Raw genomic sequence first — 19,542 nt, 5'->3', positions numbered from 1 at the left:
CAGTGTCACACCAGAAAATGTTTTATAATAGTTGAAGGAAGCCATGAGCTGACACCTGTTGATCAGCAAAAACCAGGATCTCAGTAACTTACAGCTTCCTCTGTTGAAGTTATTGTATGTTTTTAATTATTTTTCACATCTTTTAATAATTTTTCCACACTTTAATTGCTTAGAAACTATCACTTGCTATTTCTTTATAGTTTTAAAGAAGTCATTCCTCCTCAACCCAAAGAGTGTAACTGAAAAGCACAAAATCTCACACCAATATCTTTAGGTTTGTGGGGGGGGGAAGAAAAAAAGTATTTGTCACAGTAAAATTTAATTCTGACAACCCTTTTTGCCAGGGGTGATGATGTCACTCTACTCACTTCCCACATGAGCCTGCAGTCTGTGTTCTCATCCAGTTCCTGCGGCATTCGCTTCTCCCCTGCAAAGGGGCCAAATTTTTCACCCTAAGGAATAATAATAAAATAAAAAGCATCAGTAGGGGGCAATAAGAAAAAGGTAAGTGAACTACCAAACTCCAGCAGAGGAATAATTCTTAGCTTCAAACAGATATGGACAGTTTTCCTTTATTGTCCTACTATATGCCAAGAAGGTGCACATCCTTGAGAGCTCAACTTGGAGCTCATTCCCATTCTTTTCACAGCTTGGAGAATCTCCTAAAACCACACCTTTCCTCTATGTGCTTATTTCCCCTTAGGGAAGCAGCATTTTTCTTTATCTTGAAGAAGGCTGAAATGTCCAAGTCAAATTTCTTACATTTCTTACAAATTTTCAGGAGGCACCTTGCAACAGACATCCAACCAAAACACCGCATTTGGCAAGCGCGACGTTTACATTAGATTTATTCCTGAGATTATTTGCAGCGCTGCTTTTTGAAGTGCCCCAAACCAAAACACTGAATAACTGAGGTTTGATCATACAGAGATATTCCTTTGAAAATGTAGGGAGTATGCACGTGTCTATGAATTAATTCAAGCCTCCATAAACAAAATTAAAATGTTATAACACCTGCTAGTCACAACACTGGCTGTGAAGGCATGCATTGATACGTTCTTCCAAAAGTATTTGGTATTGGAGTTTTTTCCTTCACACACATCACAGTACACATGCTGCCTTGTCCTTATTTGCAGTGACAAGCCCTACAACCTGGAATCCAGGATGCCATGTTCCCTTAGGCATATTCTGATCCAAAAGCTCTATACACTTCTAAGCATTAGAAATTATTACTATATATTAAAAAGCAACTTCAGTGTTTCCTTAAAAAAAAAATTGGTCAATAAAAGTATTGATCTTGTCCACAGATCCCTTCCCCAGGCACACTCCACGTTGCCCAGAAACAGCCTGCTATATGTTTTCCCTGCTGGTTAGATTTTACAGACTGCCTACAGGTAGAGCAAAGAGAAAAAAGGGGCATGGAAAAGTTCCAGGTTCATTCCTCTTGGAAACAACCCATCAAATCTAAATAAAAAAAAAAAAACACCAAAGCACTCATATTTAAAATTAAACCTGAAGAGGTAATAACAAAGGAAAATAAAATTGGCATTGCAGAACAAGGCAACAGAACTGAGGGGCAGTGTTTTAAATATGCACAAAGACTTCATTGCAAAGAGCAGCAAAGCAGAGGGTGAAAAAATAAGAAGAGCACACAACAGCAGCTGGAGCCCAGAGCAGTGATGGAGATGCAGACTGGGCAGTGGCAGCAAGAACTGGTACTATGGGGCTTCGTGTCCTTCCTTCTCACTGGTCTCCAAACCACCCTTCACTGTTTTGCTAATAAATGATATCAGAGTTCCTCCCTTGCCAGCTTTTCAAATCCTGTGATTTAATACCCAAACTGAAACTTCCTCCTTCTCTGACCTCATGGGTGCTGAAGGTGAAAACAGGTCAATACAGGTCTGTGTGTACAGCACCGACAGTGTTAATTTTACCCATCCCTGAACCCACAGCACCCCTGGGATGAAGCACAGCAGCAGCTCAAGAACAGGGAACACCACACTTCATTCCCATCCCAGCCACTCCAAACCAAGAAATCTCTACTGCAATACCTTTAAGACCTTCTAGAAGCTCAAAACCATAGCAAAAGGCATCATGTCCAACTCTGAATGCAGAGTAAATGTAACACGAGCAGTAGGTGATTCAGATTTCTAAGCACTTTTTATGGCTTCTCAAATTTAGAGGGAAAACAAAACCTGATGTCTTGGAACACGAAGGTCCATGGGGAAAAGTGCAATTATTCATTTAGCATTTTAGACCATTTTCTTCATATATATTTATATACACACATTATTCCTAGTTAATAAACATGTTGTCATATGCCAATATACATTAACCAAAAATATACCTAAGCCTCCAACTTGCTTTCTGATCAGTACAAGGGAGGCACACAACACAGTCTCAAGTCAGTCACAGAAATGATTCAATATATGATTCCAATGCTGAAAAAGCTATTTTCAACAGTTGCTTTCTAGAAACCAGCAGTGACTAAAGTTGCAGAGGCAGCAGAACACTCGGAAATGCAATGGCTCTCTGGTGGTTAGACCAAGAGCCTCATAAAACTGGTGGCCCTGGAGCCAAAGGCCAGGAGTTGGAAAACAGAAGGTACACAAGAATCACACCTTTGTCAAGGTAACAAAACAAAAACTTTCCACCTTTTATGCTTACAAATAAAAAAAAATGAACGCCTGAAGGTGCATAAGCAGATGGCAGGCAACAGCAGTTCAGAATGCATTATTACCAAAACTTGGCTAATAGTAGAATTTTCAGAGGCCTACTTAGCACTCGGAGAGGTGGTACTGCAATTTCTGATTACAGCATCACCTGAAATGTGTTTGACTTTCAGTTCAGACAACCGCAGTTGCGTGACAGCAACAGAGAGAAAAGGGTGCACTCAGCACCACAGGTTTTACTTCACAATTAAGTGTCGCATTCAACACCTCTTCCCTATCCCAACCCTCCACGGAATTTAATGGCTATAAGCTACTCTGTATCACAGCCATCAAATGTAGCACTGGTGCCTCATTACTGGACAGGAGCACGTGTTGAGAGCGCCTCAGATGCGCTTTTTCTTTCTACAGAAAAGAGTAACACGCAGCCTGGCTGTGTTACTTACACACCCATCCTTCTCCCAACAGCCATGCCTCAGGTCTCCAACCAATTTGAGGAATATCTGTTTTCACCACTGCTCACAACTCAAGAGCTGGTTCCTCGGCCCATCAAAGCCCCAAAGTCTGCCTGGTCAGGGCTTTGCACGTCCCAACTGCCTGTGCTCCCAGCACAGAGGATTCACTGCCAAAGGACAAAGCCTGTAACAAACACTGTCACCAGACACTCCTAATACAAACAGATCTTCCTGCAACTGCCTCTGCTTTTACCTTCTGCATTCCCCGTGCCATTCATATCACACTCGCAACAATGCAGTATTTCTAGGATGTCCTAGCAGAGCTGTGCAGGCAGAACTCTGACCGCACATACTTTGCCTGTAAAGAGTCCTAAAGTGCAGTAGTTCAGGTAAGAAAATGCACTGTTTGTCGTTGCATGCGCCTCTTAATGATTCAGTTGACAACAGTGTAAAGGAAGGAGGCTCAGCCCCTGACCTCTGAACCGACACTTGCAATTGATATTTTGTATATGCTTGACAGATGTATGCCGTATAGAGGGGGATGCTGATTTCCACGAGTTTCACTCTGTTTTAGAGTCCAGGGATTAACAGATGCTCATAGTGTACAACCCTCCTGTGTGAATCCCCAAAGCTTTCAAAGGAAAGTTCAGAACTGCAGTTTTAAAAATTTAAGCCAAATATCATAAAAATGTTCCCCTTCCATTCCCCCTTAACACTCAGGGACACCTTAAAAATAAGAGACCTCCACCCCATGGAGTCTAAGCCTTACTGATGAAACCACTGAAAAATTAGGCAAAGGAATCAGAGCCAAAACCAGGACAAAGATGGAAAGCAAAACATGCAAAATACATAAAAGTGTGCACTACTGCAGGGCTTACATCTTTGGGTATGCCTTGATGTGTCCTGACAAGCCACCTGGACACTCACGGTTGGGATTTCAGGTGACCGCCATCACCTCAATTACGAGGTGTGAGGTGGCATCACCTGGGTGGGGCACGAGAGACCAGCGGCTCAGCTAACCCATGTCGTTCACAAGCCCGGGTTAATTATCCCGAAACGAGGAATTAAATCATCCCCAGAGCTCTAAGAGCCGTGAGGGGTGAGCGGACGGGCGGGCACCCCCTCAGAGCGCAGACCGTGAGGGAGGCGGTGCCGCCCGGGGGAGCTCTGCCCTCACAACTCCGCCAGAAACACAAAGTTTAAAAAAGAAAAAAAAAAAAAAAAAAAAAAAAAAGAAAGACACAAAAATCCTCAGAGTAAACCCTCCGCCGGCCCCCGCGCCCTTTCCCGGCTGAGGGGGAGCGCCCCGGGAGGCTCCTCGTACCGGGGAGGGGGGAAAAGGCGGGCGGTGCCTGCCGTGAGGGACACGGAGCCCGGGCGGGCACAGCGCGGCTGAGGCGAAGTTTGGAGCGGGGCAGAGGGGCGGGGGAAGCCGCCCCGCTCCCCGGTGATACGTGGCAGCCGCTCCCCGCCGGGCCAGGCCGTTCCCCCGCCATCACCCACCTTCTTCACTCTGCGGGCCGTGTAGAGCCCCATCCCGTCCTGCACCCGGGACGACTTCAGGGCGAACCTATCCGGCACGTACATGCCCAGCATTTTTGCACCGAACTCGGGCCCCCCGCCGCCTGCTTACGGGGGAGGAGGAGGAGGATTCCCGGGAACTTCCATCCCACCAGGAGAAGCGCGCGAGAGAGCGAGAGGGGCAGGCGGCAGGAAGAGGGGCTGGATGCGGGGCTCTCCCGGCTCCTGAGGGGAGGGAGGGGCCAGCGCGCGGGACGGGGCGGGGCGGGGCGGCCGCAGGGGGCGCGCGCGCCCGGCGGGGCAGTGGCGGGAACGGCGCGAGGGCACCGGGAAGGGCGCGAGGGATTCGGGAATGGCGCGTCCGACTCGGATTTACCCTCAGGGTTGTTTTGTTGGTTTTGGTTTTTGGGGTTTTTTTTGGTATTGCAGAAACGGGTGAACCCAGGTTCGCCTCCGCAAACCGCTCAATCCTCCGCTTTCGGGGAGTGTGTCTGAGGGGACTCAAGATGGAATGCCAGACACTGAGCAACCCTCTAAAGAACGCGAGCATCACCATTTTTTCCCTCTAAAAGTTAACGTCCTATGTATTCTCACAACGCGGTTGTCTCACAACAAGTTAGTTTCCGACTAAAACCACACACAAGGTAGTTGAACAGGGAGGAAGGTTTCGCTCCAGCAGGTTGCTAATACGGCACACCAGCGCTCTACGAACACTTCTGTGAAATAAAGCTACAATATCCAACACTGACCTTTCTCTAGAAAGCTGATTATTTTGGGTTGGGATTTCAGTCCATGCCATACACATGTTGTTGCTCTCCAAACTGAAGCAGCATCGTAGCTGAAAAGGTTACATCTGATTCTGCAGTCCAAACTGCAAAGTATGAAGACTCGTGAGGCAAGCAGAAGGGAAAGGGGGGAAAAACTCTATTTATAGATATATTTTAAAATTGTGCTGTTAATAATAATAATTAAGCCACAAGAGCGTAATAACCTCTTTCTTTTGGTATTCTTCCAGAGACCTTAACAGACGTATAAATAGTTATTTAAAAAGCTCCTAGTTTCCACCAAGTAGGAAGGAATGAAAAATGTCCAGAATTTTATTTACCACACTATAGTGAACAGATCATCATAAAAGTGCATGTATTGCTTTGATATCAGTTGAATTTCTGCCAGGTCATAGGCAGACATCTAGGCAAAAATAAAATAAATCCCCCCCCACACCTAACTGAACATGAAACTACCTTTAACTAATTTTTTGTTCCCTTGCATGTTTCACACAATGATGCCATTTTGCTTTTAGCATCTACAGAGTCATAGTTTAGTATCCTAAAGCTTTATAAAAAAGATCTTTATAACAGGTAATGTACATTCTGACTAACACACATGTATATACAGAAAAATGTAGGTGGTACCGCATGATATTCAATATATGGTAAATTAGATGAAGCCCTCACCTTGACAAGAAAAACAAAAGGAAGAGAGATTCCAATGACATGGCTGAAAGAATGATTTTGGGAATGAAAAAACTAGACACATGGGTTTTACACCTTGATTGAGAGCCTGGACACTCACTGTTCATTTAGTAATAAAAAAAGGAATAAAAATGGGACATCTAAAGGTATATAAGTAAAAATTATAAGATCTAAAAAACAAATAAATTAACCTGAGGGGAAATAAGTTGCCTGAGGAAACTGCTTCTGTTTTAAGAGTAAGAGCAAAATTTAACTATTCTTTTAATTAAGATCAAGCTCCAAAGCTTCCACATGCATAACTAAATATAGTTAGTATTTCTGTAGACCAGAACACTTTCTTGAATGGGTTCCAGTCTGTCTTAATAAATATCAGATAAAAACGTTGGCATCATTTTCCCTTTGACCTTTTCCAAAGGCTAGGAATATTTCAAATTCATTTTGCAATTTATTAAGACCTCAGTATTTTTGTCTCATGAAAACAAAACAAAAAAAGCTTGGGGGTCCTTCATTTTGAGCCTTAAAAGATTTCTTTTTAAGTGCAGTAAAATGTAATAATACAGCACAACTTGCAATGCATTTGTGCCTCTTGGTTTTAAGCTCTTTAGGTACATAAGACTAATTATTTTATTTTGTAAACTTCATCTATTATTATTCTAACAAGGAAAGCAGTTACCTGTGTCTTACTCAGTTTAAAAAAGTTAGAAGAGATGCTATAGCACTGGAAAAAAGAGATACCAACCTCTCTTTCTGTAGCATCCTGGGTGTTGTGACACTGATCAGATATTCACAACCGCTTGTCCACCTGTTATTTTTTTTTTCATTTAAATTAATCAATCATTAACCTTAAAGCTGTAACTCATTTGCAATCCAGCACAGAGAAACTGAACATTTTGACCCTCTATTTCCATGTCGCTCCCTAGTTGCATGTTTGGAACTACACAGAACACTAAGGAGAAACACAAGGACATCCAACAGCCTTAAATTTTGAAGCCTAATGCTGTCAGGAATTATTTCCCAAACTTCCTTGGAAAGAGAAAGGCATTTCCAGAAGGAAGCTCTTACGCAGCCATGAAAGTTGCTGTGCCCCAAATGAAATTCCATGGCAGGAATCCACGTGTGGGGACAAACAAAATAATTAGAAGGGTTTTTGTGTGGAGTTGCAGCACTCATTGCAACATCACACCAGGAGCACGGTATGTCATTCCTTCACTTGGGGAACAGTTAATTGTCATACTTAATGTGTCACATTCTAGGAAATGAAAAGATATAAGACCAAAATAGTCTTCAAGATTCCACAAGTAAGCATGCCAGCTGCTGCTTAGAAGGAAAACATGTTGTGCAGAAGAAAGGGTGGCTTTTCAGAGCTAATCCCTTGTTTAGTTGGTGTGGTATCATCTGTGCTCCACACAACATCCCTGCACTGCAGTTTAATTGAGTTTGCAGGTGCGTTTTGAAAACTTCCTTCCCGAATCTATGAATCTCCTCTCCAACCCCATCCACTTGCTCTTATAACCTGATAAGATCGAGAGCAGCTCTTTAAAAGCAATCTTTGTCTCATCTGCATTGTAACCCATTTGCAGGACGTGTACAGCATTGCCAGACTATTTCCTCTCAGTTCCTGTGTGCCTGCACATTTCTAGTGTGCAAATAATGTTTAGCTTTGCAAATGTTTGTCAGGTGTTTCCCTGGAATTTGCCAAGCCCATTTCTCTGATTAACTACAAAGTCCTTCACTTCATTTGGGATCATTGCTCTGTTTTCATCAGGAGTAAATCCCCAGACCTTCTGCGCTGCAGTACCTGGACCAGGGTGGAAACAGGGCTTTGCACTGTCTCAGTTTGCATTCAAGTTTTCAGGAAGCAACGGTTCCAGTTTGTCTAATGGCAGAATCTGAGGGGATTGGAAGGGAAATTAAAGCTCATCCAGTTCCAATCCCGTGCCATGGGCAGGGACAGCTTCCACTCGACCAGGTCGCTCAGAGCTCCATCCAACCTGGCCTTGACAAGCTGGGTGTGGAACTTTAGTCCACACAGCAGTGCCAGCACACACAGACATGATGACCCCTGCACTGTTTTTGAAGGCAAACCCAAGCAGATCAGCACACTCAAGTGAAAGATTTGGAAACAGGGTCAGCAAATGAACTCCCAGAGCTTAATAAGAGCTGTGTGGGCCTGTAAAGCCTGCCCTGCTTTGGGGACAGTGACATCATTGCCAGCAGTCATCACCAGCTCAGGGACTAAGGACCTGGAACAAATTGTGTTGACATGGAGTCAACTTAAACCATATGTCACATTACCAACTAAAAACTCAATCTCTTATGTAAAACAATCTTCTTTCTGAAATAAATATGACAAAAAGTTGCATTTACTCGGTGTCTCAGTAGGTTTTTTCCAGTTCTAACACTGTTTGTTTGGTCTGTATTTTCTGGTGATCTGAAAAACTTAAGCTGTTCTTTCCCTAATGCACTTTGATGTGCTGAACAAGATTCCTTTCAGAGCTATTTTTAAGGATTGCTGCTTTTTTTGTGTCTTTTTTTTTCTACACTAATTCTTTTGAAGCTTTTTGAATTCAGTAAACATTGCAACTAAAAAGTTATTTCCCTACCAAATCTCTCTTCTAATCAATGCACAGTTGGCTTTTTGGATGTTCTGTAAACTAATACAGACTTCTTGTGTTGTGATACTCAAGGTCATGCAAAGCTGTAAATTCTAAAATAAAATTGATGTCTCGTTCTTTGCTTACATGTACAGAGTAGTTGCTGTCAAAATTCCCCTCTCGGAGACTTGAAATCCTAGAAGCTGGTGCCAGAATTTCAGGATTCAAATTTTTCTCCTTCCCCTTTGAAAATATTAAAATACAGGCATTTTTATTTACATTCCCAAGCTGATGGCATATTAAGTTTTCAGTCCTATTGGTTGAGAGGGTTCTAAACTAGGGCTTAAAGAAAAAAAGGCAAAATTTTACATGAATAATGCTCTTGGGAAAAAGTACTCAAAGCAATAGTGGGTCTTCAGCTGAACCCGAGTTAAAGTTATTTTGCTGATGTGAAAATATAATATGTATTCTTGTTTATACACCCAGCATGAAAGGCTGCAAGATAAAAATCAACTTCAGTGTTGGCTCAGCCTCAGCTGGAGAACTGGATTCATTTTCACATTTCTAGGGGGAAAAAAAAGCAGAACAGCAAAGTTCTGACATGGTTTTGTTAAGAAAAATCCTGAGGGGTATATCTATAGGAGTTACAGGCTTTATAGACAAAGGAGGAGTGAAGTCCAGATGACAACCACAGACAGAAGTCTAACAGATACTGCCTCAGAAGAATTATTGAAGACATTCAGGTGTTTAGTCCAGGGAACAGAAAACCTCTGGATACGAAATAATAAAAGTCTTCAAGTACATTAAAACTACCGTAAAGAAAACTGCTACTGGACACGGGGTGACCTCTGCCACACTCACATGTTATGCTCCTACATAAAAGAGCACAGGAAAACATGAACCTAGGGAATCTTGGAAAGACAGAAATTAAAGCACAGAACTCCAAATACTTATTTTACAGCATTTAGCGTGAGCCATTATTCTCCTCAGGAACAGCAGCTGACAGAACCACTTTGTACAGCAGCACATGAACTGGGCCACATCCTCACACGTTGTAAAAGTGTCTTCCCCAGCTCAGGGATATCCTATTGCAGCTTCCTAAACTGCTGTCACACACCTTGTTTTTCCTGTCAGCCCCTTCAGGATTGGCTCACCCTTTCCTTCGTTAATGGAAAGTGACTTTCCAGATGCAGCCTCTCCCTGGTGAGCTGGTTCCTTCAGTCCTCACCATTCCCATACCTGCCCTGTTGCACACAGATCACACCTCCTCAGGCCCACTTTCCCATTATGCCCTGCACTGCTGCTCATCATATGCTCCTTCTGGAAGCAGTAGCCTTCAATTTACCCAATTCCTCTTCTACTTGCTGCCTAGTCCTGAGAGGGATCTTCCTGTGACGCCAGCTTTGACACCAAGCCGATCGCTACTCTGTGCAGCTGGTTTTATTTGAAAAAAACATGGAAATTGGGCTCCCTTTCAGTACCTGCTCTGTGACTAACCTTTAACTCATCACATTTGACAGACCAACCACACAGTGAATTCCTCCTAAAGCCCTGAAAGAGCTTTAATGCCATCAAGTATTTTTCCACCATTCCCTAGCAGGACACAAATCTGGAACACCATCTTGGGTTTTCCTGTAGCAGGAAGACAGCTGACTACTATGAACTCACAGTGGTTTGCTAATATTATTATTATTATTATTATAGCAGATGGATGACAGCTCTCATGACTGACCTTTTACTTTCACGTCTGCCACGTGGGGTTGGATATTCATATTTTCACTTCTCCAAGAACTTCCACTACAGTGGGTATCATTAAGCTGCTGCACAGAATGTTTCTAAACAGCATTTGAGTTACCTTCTTTTCAACAGGATGAATGTCCACTACCTTGTGTCTGAACTACAAATGGAAGGCTTAAATCTCCCAGTTAACCAAACTACATATGTGTTATTTTTTTCCTGAACTGCGAGCTGGAGAAATTTAATTCCCCTGGTCAGGAAACCTGGTCCCAGAAGAGAACAGTTTGTTCTAAGGCCTACAGGAAATGGGAGCACAAGCACATCTGCATCCCCTGGTTGGGGAGCTAAACCTGATTGCCAGGTTCATCCAAGAGGCAACACTTGTCATCTCAGACTAGGTTCCACATTTAAGTATTGCCTTCCTGCATTGCAGCCTGCACACCTACTGCTTTCCCTTCCCCCCTTTCCAGGCTTTTTACTCACATTTTATCTTCATTCCTGCTTCGTTTTGGCATTTCTAGTACTCCTTTCTACTGGAAAAACACCCTCCACTCATAGCAAGCAAATACTTCCCCCAATCCTTTTCAATTCACCACTTCAGTCTACCTTATCTTGTAGACTTTGAATTCAAAGAGACCGTGTGTTTCAAGGACTGGCACGAGACTCCAGTATTTACTGGGCCCCAGTTATTTATTTCTCCCCTCCTTGCTTTTATGAAGTGTTGAATTCACAACTATCAGTGGTGTTTGTCCTGTGATACCACACCAAAACCCAGGTGGCCAAACCATTAGGGGTGGAGACAGTAAGTTTGAAATCAGGGGTACTCCATGCATGTTCAGAATGAACTGAGCCTAACAAAAACCAAACCACCAAAAAAAAAAAAAAAAAAGAAAAAATCAAACCACCACCATTTGTCAGGGATTAGGTTCTCATTAAACCGTGCAGGATGAGTATTTGAAAATGGCTTCTCTACTGAATGCTTCCATTTAACAACTCTAATCCCTGTTATATTCCATCTGAAACCATGGGTACTCAGCAACTGTCCAAAACATCGAGATGTCAGACTAGATTCCAAAAAAATCTAAGAAGCAAGAATCATCAAATACACAACTCAAATGATTATTGGATATTGTGGCCAAGTTCTGTAAGGATCAACCATAAAATCACTTATGTACATCAGAAAAACAAGCAAACAACAGAAGAAAAATGAAGAAAACCATTAGCCATTTCAAAGATTAACCTGTGTTCTTACAAATACTTCCTAGTGAAGCTACTCAGTTTTGAAAGCAGTAGAGGGATTAAAGACAAGAATAAAATTTTTCTTCATTCCCTTTGTTATTTTTATGTTCTTAAAATCAAGAGAAAAATAAAAAAATATGTTCTTTCTTACAAGCAACAGTAGAATGATTCAAACAAGATGACTCTTTCAGACAGAGCCTTTCATTTAAGCTCTACAGGTCTACTCAGCTTCACAAGGCAGAGATGTCTGGACACTGAATTAACCAGGGGAGAGGATTTCACATGGCACCCGCTCAGGAACCACTTTCACTGTTCACCGAGAGCTGAAGCCGATACAAACTCTTGATACAGGCCTGTTAAAACTACACTCCGGGGCAGAAGGTGATTTTGAGAGCAGATTGGAGACAGCAAGGAGTTCTGTAGCTGTCTGAAATGAGTAGGGAAGGACCAATGGAACAGAGTTTGTGTAGGTATGTACAGATTTATAAGAGGCTCTGAAAACCCCACTTTCTGAAGAAAAGCTCTAGAAAGACACGTGTAAGATGCCTGCCACTGCTTCCTTTCTGAAGGTTAACACGACCAACACCTCCTGTGCTCAGCCTCAAGCCGTAGCTGGTTCTGGCCATGTCAAAGCCTGCCTACAGAAATGCTGTCCCTCAGCGTGTGCTGCTCCCTGCTCTGCCATTCCAGAGAGCACAATGGCACCCCTCTGGCTCGGGCTGCCGAGAGTTTGGGTTGGACATTGTTTGTGGGACGCCGTTCTATTTGTCACACAATAGGGTTGCTGTTTCCCCCCCTCAGTCTCATTGTGTTTTTTAAGTTAGGTTTTTTAAGTTGTAGCCTGCCAGGCGCCCCGAGGCATCTGGACACTGGTGGCACATAAAGTTAGGAGTGCTCAGGATTGTCGTAAATGAGTTAGTCATCCTTTCTCATAAAGCACCGAGGGAACGGCCCGAAAACACAGCGCAGCTGCATCTTATTTAGAAGTGTGTCTTCCAAGAGGTACAAGGCATTAACGTGCCCTTTTGGGAATTATATGAAAGTCTGCCTGAACTGTAATAACTCATCCCAGAAAGTCTGAGAGAAGCCACGTCTGCACTCGAGGAGCAGGCACATCAGTCCTGGTACAGCATGTCTGTGAGCACCCTGCACGACAGACACACACTTCACCGCTCTGTTAACGTGGATGAAAAGCAAGAGCCTGCTCAGAGTCACAGGACACAACACAACTCACATGCTTTTGCCTGATCTGTGCCTAAGCAAGGGTATTCTTAAAGCAGGAAGGGAGTCCCAGGGAAAACTGGGAGGGAAGGAAGGAAGCAGAGTGGATGCAGAGCACCCAGTATGCAGCTGCTGTTATGCTCTGAAGCCACCAGCCTGCTCCTCCAGAGCAGAGTCTCCACTTCCTCCCTATGGTTTCTTAGAAAGAAACCATCTTTTTGCTATTTGCAGTTGCTGCATTTTATCATTTGTGCCATAGCTCTTGACACTGCACTACTTCCATTTAGTTTACAAACTGAAGTGAGAGTTACTGGGCTGTATGACACATGCTTTAATTCTGATAAAACACCACCAAAGAATGGCAGGAGTTTATTTTCCTTTGTTTCATCTCTTTACAGGCTTGGAAGCTGTAGGCATAACCATCACTGCTAATGAAATTTTGAAGGTGGGAGAATATTTGTAATAACTAACAATGAACTGTGATAAAAGACAGAGGAAAAGAACAGTATAAAAGGCTTGGAGCAAAACAATAGAGACAGGTGAAGCATTTGTCCATCACAGGTATTATAACTCTTAATAGTCTACATTTACTTGAATGCAATTAATCTCTAATTCTCTGCAACTGGCTTTTGAAAATTTGTTCTTAATAAATACTGTTATGAAAGTTAAAGTCACATATTATCCCCTGATTTAAGAACCAGGCAGTTATTTCATCTGATACGTCCCATTGATGAAAGCTGTTAGAAGTGAGAATTCAAAAGGTTTAATTATCTAAAAATAAATAAATCCACTGCTTTGAGAAGCCTAGGAAAGAACAGCTACTACTTTTGGCATCACCCCACATGGCATCTTGTCCCCTCTGTCCAGCTTACAGTATCTGCCTAATGGGACACAGCAACCAAAAAAGCCCTCATCATGTAGCTGAAGGCATTTATCCATTTCAAATGCAATTTGATATTGATGATGTGTACATCAGTAGGAACTAGAGCTGGCTTGGGCTAAATTCAAGACAAGTAGTTTTTAGTAGACTTAAATATATCTTTTAGGACAGATCATTTACCAGTAACCTTTATTTCCTTTCCCCCCTCACTTCCCGCCCATAAAAACAACGAAAACTATGACGAAAACATGAAATGATAAAAATCCACATTGAAATGGAGAGAGGTGTAGTCAGGAACAAGGATTTCCTACAGGTCTGAGTTCAGCCATCAAAGAGCACGTGCCCACAGGCCTTGTCCAAGGGACAGACATTTGGACTGCATTAAGCTTCCAGGGGGCATGTGTGCAAAACTCCAGTATGGAACAGTTATTAAAACTGCTGCATGTTTGCTGCTTCTGTGGTTTGTCAGAAAGGTCACTGTTTAAGATGTTTTCATTTAATGAAAACGTCCCTCTATTCTCGTTATTATTGTTTGTTCCTTTCATGTCCGTTCCTCTTCCTCAGTATCATTGTTTGTCACTGCATTGGGGGGTGTCCTGCTGTTGGATGTTATAGATTTGTATAACTCTTCATTACACTGGTGGTTAATTCACAGATGGGTGTTTCCACCAGAGCAGCTCCTCTGAACTTCCTAGGAAGATTTAGGCTGGAGCAGGAAGAAAGGAACCGCATTCATTGTGGAGAGCAGTGTGGGAGCTGCATTATTTTAGCAGATGAAGGTTTGTTACAGTTCCCAGGATCACCAAATCACCACCAAGCAGATCTTTCCTCCTAATCCAAGCCCCTATGCCGAGCAGACACCTACACTTGCATTCACACAGGAGGTCGACAAGAGTGGAAAATGTGAGCAAAATTATTCACGCCACGCAAAAAATACAACAAATACCAAACCTCCACTCTTCACTATGAGCACTTCTCCTGAACCAGCACAAACAAGCAGCCTAGGCCACGAGGAAAGCAACTGGAAAGCAGGAATTCCAGCTGAGCTACAAGGCAGTCAAAGAGATCACCCAGGTAACCTTTGCACAAACTGGAGCTGTGGATAACTGCACATTTTCTCCATTGTATGAGAACTCAAGTGGCTGTATTTTGAGATGGAAGAGAACAGCATTGTCTGATGGAAGTAACATACAAAGGAGCACACAGACGATTTTGAAAAGACAGCCAGGAAATATTAACAGATGAGTTAACAGTAGCTAAATATTTACATTGCACATTTCACTTTTATCACAACATACCCTTCTTCTTCCAGAAAAACACATCTCAGTTAGGGGCTAGGACAGACAGCATCCAATTTATTTGTTTCTCTTCATTTATTATCTTCCTTTAAAGGGAGAGACAGAGCCAAGTGGGCCCCTCCCTGCAGGGGGAAAGATGAAGTATCTTCACTTGTGAGCTCCTGGGTGTGCTTAAGTGGGGAGAAGCAAAGAGCAAGGAGCACACAGATCAGGCTCAGGAGAGGGCCAAGAGCAGCAGGAGAAGCCAAAAACGAGCCCCAGTGACAATGGGAAAAGCTCACAAGGGACCAGAATGAACTTGCCGGCTGCTACAGCCCTGAAAGCCACAGAGCTGCCTGAAACCAAGGCTGGAAGCAAGGACAAAGCCAGCAGCAGGGGATTTGTTTATAAGCCCTTCCCCATGTCTAGTCTGCCTTTCCTCTGTCTTGTCTCTGTTGCAAGAGGTTTGTCTGGTGTAGGCCTTGTTCAAAGAAAAACTGAGGTTTGAGTTTAAAAGCTCTTTGAGACAAGAGGTCTGGACAGACCCACCTCAAAGCTCTTGTCAAAGATCTAATTTTTTTTTTAATGACAGAGGTATTTTAGTGTTTCATTTAATTATGATGACAAAGACTTAGATATTATGTGCAGCACAGAAGTAGTGGCTTTGTCAAGCTTTACCTCTTAGAGAAGCATCACAATGTGAGCTCAGAAACAGCTCTGATCTCAGAAGCAATTCCTGCACACTTGGATATAAAGAAACACGAGGGTCTGGTAAAGACTGGAGAGTTACAAAATCTTGTCTCCGCTTCCATACTCCATCTGAACCAGGAGCTGCTGATCAAAACCTCTGGGTTATTATACAATCAGCTGTAATGCCGTTTGAGCAAGGCCAGAGGAACGGGATCAAACAGCTCCAAAACACAGTGAGAAAAGGGCTTTTGTCCATACCAATAGGGAACCTGTGACTGAACAGGATCCAGAAACAGCTGTAACTTGCTTTAACCTACTGCTCACACCAAAGCAGTGGGCACAACCTCTTCTCTGAGTCCTTTAGGTGTGCTCCACCCACTGTGGAGAGGGCAGGAGAGTAATTACCCAGCCCTCAGCTGTCAGCTATTACAGGGGAAGCAGAACCCCTGCATTGTCTGTACCCCATCAGGCCTGCAAACCGTGCTGCACCAGCCTTTGTCACCGTGCTGGCCTGCCCAGCAGATGCACAAGAGAAGGGAGGGACACAAGGAAGCCATTAGAGGGTTAGGAGCAGTTGCCCGACGTGCCTCGAAGAGGGATCTGAGGAAACATAATGGAATCACTCAGGAACAACCGCCCGTCCTGTCCACATGTGCAGGCGGCCTGCAGATGCTCTGCTCTGCACACACACTGAGCCAGCCCTCCAGAATGGCACAAAATGTCCCCTGGCTTGGTGTATCTGCCCACTGGCTTTACATGTGTCCAACACTGACAGAAAAACTCAAACACACTGGTGGTCTGTGAAAGGACAGTACTTGGGCAATTCACTCCCCGGGACACAGAAGAGGAATAAGTCCTGATTCCAAGGAGCAAAATAAGAACCATGGTGAACTGCCCAAAAGGGGACACCCTCCCACCATCACCATCCCACCCTGATGATAAGTTATCTGCCTCTGAGATGTAACATCCCTTTTAACAGTCATCATTTGTGTCTATCAACAGCAAATATCCAAGTAACAGCATTTCCACCTGCTCTTTTTTTTCAGTTTTCCTCTCTGTGCACAGGATCAGTAAGGAAAGTCTCCAGAGGAGGAGAGGATCTCTTTTTAAAGTGAATTATAAACATTCATCTAGCAGTTCATCAAAGGGTACCTCAACTCCACACGCTTTTCAGCAGGCAGAAATCAACTTGGAAATCAGTCAGCTTTCCAAAATACACAATGGCTGCAAGATCAGATGCCAGCTATACATTCATTATTCACTCATGCCTATTTGGAGATAGATAAGTCCCTTTTAGATAAACAGACAAGCTGTGCTGGGATGTAGTAACTATCTGCATTCAAAAAACCTATCAGTGTTTTCAGGTCACTTAAACTTGCATTTATAAAGGGTTTTTAAAAAGAAATGGCTTAAAAAAAGAGGAGAGGGAGGATATTCCCCACACCCTGCTATCAGCAGAGGTTTTATAGCCAAGCTGAGGATTATGATTATTATAACCAGTGATGTGGACTTTAGAGAAGTGATAAAAGCATTCTTCCAAAGTAGGCTTTGGAACTACTGAACAGATGAGATGAAGTAAGAACTTGCATCTCTGACAGGATTAATACCACAAGTTTATAAACCAGTCTAAACACTTGTTTAGAAGACTAAACCATCCCTGAATCTTATCCGTTCTGTCACGGCCTTTCATGAATTCACTGAAACTCTAAAGTGACTCTGGAATCCACAGAGTACATAAAGACAATAAATGAAAGGCTCTCCTCACTAACACAGAGCTACTGGGGAAAAGGTTTAATATGGAAATGATGTGAAAAGCTCAGCTTCTCCTCTGCATTCAGGATTAAGTTACATAGCCCCAAACAGCTGCTGCAGCTCAACAGGAAAATGCAACGTCTGAAAAACGGTGGCTTGAAAAGGCAGGGAGTGGGGAAGTCAGCATTTACAACACACTTTTCTACTTAACAGTTAAAGAAATCAGGAGGTAGTGTGGGGGACACTAAAATCTTTTACTTCACAAAACATTCAAGTCTTAGTTTTTCTTCTCTACCCCTCTGTTTCACCTGAAATAACACACAATTCCAGGTAAAATCTGGATGAATCAGGAATTACATTAAGCCACTGAGCACCAGAGCCAGATCATTTTGTAATCCAAAACCCCCATACTTTGAGAATAAGCAGGATAATTTCTTAACCCTCATTCTAGAAGCAAAGCAGGCTAAAGCAGCATGTGTCCCATTTGTGGTGTTACTCCCATCTTACAATCAGAGTTCACACAGTCAGATAGACTCTTCACTACCAGACTTAGAAGAAGAATTTTTAACACAACTAGAATGATAACTCAGGTCTCTTTGCAAGGCATGCATTATAAGATTAATACTTAATAATCCTGTCAACATTTATTTAAGCTAAGCCATTGGAGCAGAAATTTACAGTCATTTTAGCTGCCTTTTGCTACAAACAGACATTTTATTAATCAACAGAAACAAATAAGCCCTGCTTGCCTCTAGCAGGTGTTATACTACATGAACTATCATCCAAGCCCAGCTTTAACACACAGGCAGAGCAGGGGGGAATCTTGAATACTCCCCAAAAATAACTATTAATTATTTCCTCTGTATCAGCCTTACAACAGCTTTGCCGTTATATTATCACAACAGACATTTGTGTTATGAAGCACTTACTTGTTGTTTGTTCAGAGAACAGAGAAAGACTTGGAAAATTCTTTTGTTTGCTCTCTGAAGTAAGACATCACAGCTCAAATTAAACTTCTTATACAAGAGGTTAGCAGGTTCAGGAGACCCAACACAGGTGAACAGGGGTTTTTTTATATTTTCAGACAAAAGGAGACAAGAAGAAGGACTTCTCTTTTTTTAATAGGGCCATATTTACTAATCACTCACAACCAACCAGCTGAAATACCAGTACCACAATACAAAATGAAATTACTCCCTCTGGCAGAGCAAAAACACAAACCCAAAGCCTCTCTAAGTCTGAATATTCTTCTTTTACTAAAAAGCAAAGACAGGCTGATTCACCTACCTCTAAGGACTCACTGATACCTCACTTCACGCCAGCACTGCCCAGGACAGGCATCTTCTGTAGTTGCTGTGAAAAAGCTTGTTGAAGGCAGCAGGGTCACCTGGCCCCAGCAGTGAGGCTGGTAATGAGGCCCAGCTGCATCCTCCAGGCTCTGGAGTCCCAGCTCTGGAGAGCAGGCTGCCATCTCCCTGGGGAACTGCCTTGTGCTTTGTGTAGCCGCTCCAACCCGTGCAAGTGGGGTAAGAGCAGATGGGAAAAGCCACCTTCTTTGGTGTGGTTTTATTTGGCAGCCACGTCGCCATAAAAACTCCATGTGAGAGGGAAAATGTAGTGGGGCAAAACTGTATCTTATTCTGCTGCACCTTTGGGGCAGAAAACCAGCAGCAAGAGTAACAGGCAAATAAATAAAAAGCGTCTAAGAATCAAGAAACAAAAATTCATGCTCCTCTGACCTCCTTCTAACATCACTGGAATGCCAGGAGACAGTTTAAGTAGGAACAAGCATTATCAAATGGAAGAGGACATAAAGGAAAGTGGTAATTTGAATGAGTAGAACTGAGAACTCACGTTACTGGCTGAGCTGTGCACATCTGGGACCATCTCTGGGGCTCAGTCAGACCAAAGATGTGTGTATTGCCATAGAACCTGAGGGCTCATCTCTGCTATCCCAAAAGTTTATGAATAAGTTTCTATTTTAATTACCTCTCCAGGCTTGTGCTTAGAAACCCTGTAATATAATTTTTTGTGT

The 19,542-nt window shown here is 43.0% G+C and overlaps 1 protein-coding gene across 5 annotated transcripts in view; it reads right to left on the bottom strand.

Annotated features, from left to right (window-relative positions):
- Window positions 1–5,518, bottom strand: part of PRDM5 (PR/SET domain 5) — a 54,233-nt gene extending 48,715 nt beyond the window's left edge. For 3 of the 5 annotated variants that reach the window (XR_007629504.1, XM_050320552.1, XM_050320554.1), the window contains exons 1-2: window positions 4,628–4,784; window positions 369–452 (exon numbers count right to left, since the gene is read on the bottom strand). Coding sequence is in view for 4 of the 5 variants with exons in the window: in XM_050320552.1 (XP_050176509.1) it covers window positions 369–452; window positions 4,628–4,720 (177 nt within the window). In the remaining variant the exon portion in view is untranslated. Of the gene's footprint in view, window positions 1–368; window positions 453–4,627; window positions 4,858–5,394 lie in introns of those variants that run through there. The other 2 variants (XM_050320553.1, XM_050320551.1) reach the window with 2 other exon arrangements.
- Between the last annotated feature and the right edge of the window lie 14,024 nt (window positions 5,519–19,542).

The sequence above is a fragment of the Myiozetetes cayanensis genome, unplaced genomic scaffold (genome assembly GCF_022539395.1).
Source record: "Myiozetetes cayanensis isolate MyiCay16 unplaced genomic scaffold, myiCay2020 scf24, whole genome shotgun sequence".
In the NCBI taxonomy this organism is placed as follows: domain Eukaryota; kingdom Metazoa; phylum Chordata; class Aves; order Passeriformes; family Tyrannidae; genus Myiozetetes; species Myiozetetes cayanensis.
Note: the sequence above shows the minus strand (reverse complement) of the source record. Positions and strands in the feature narration are given on the sequence as shown.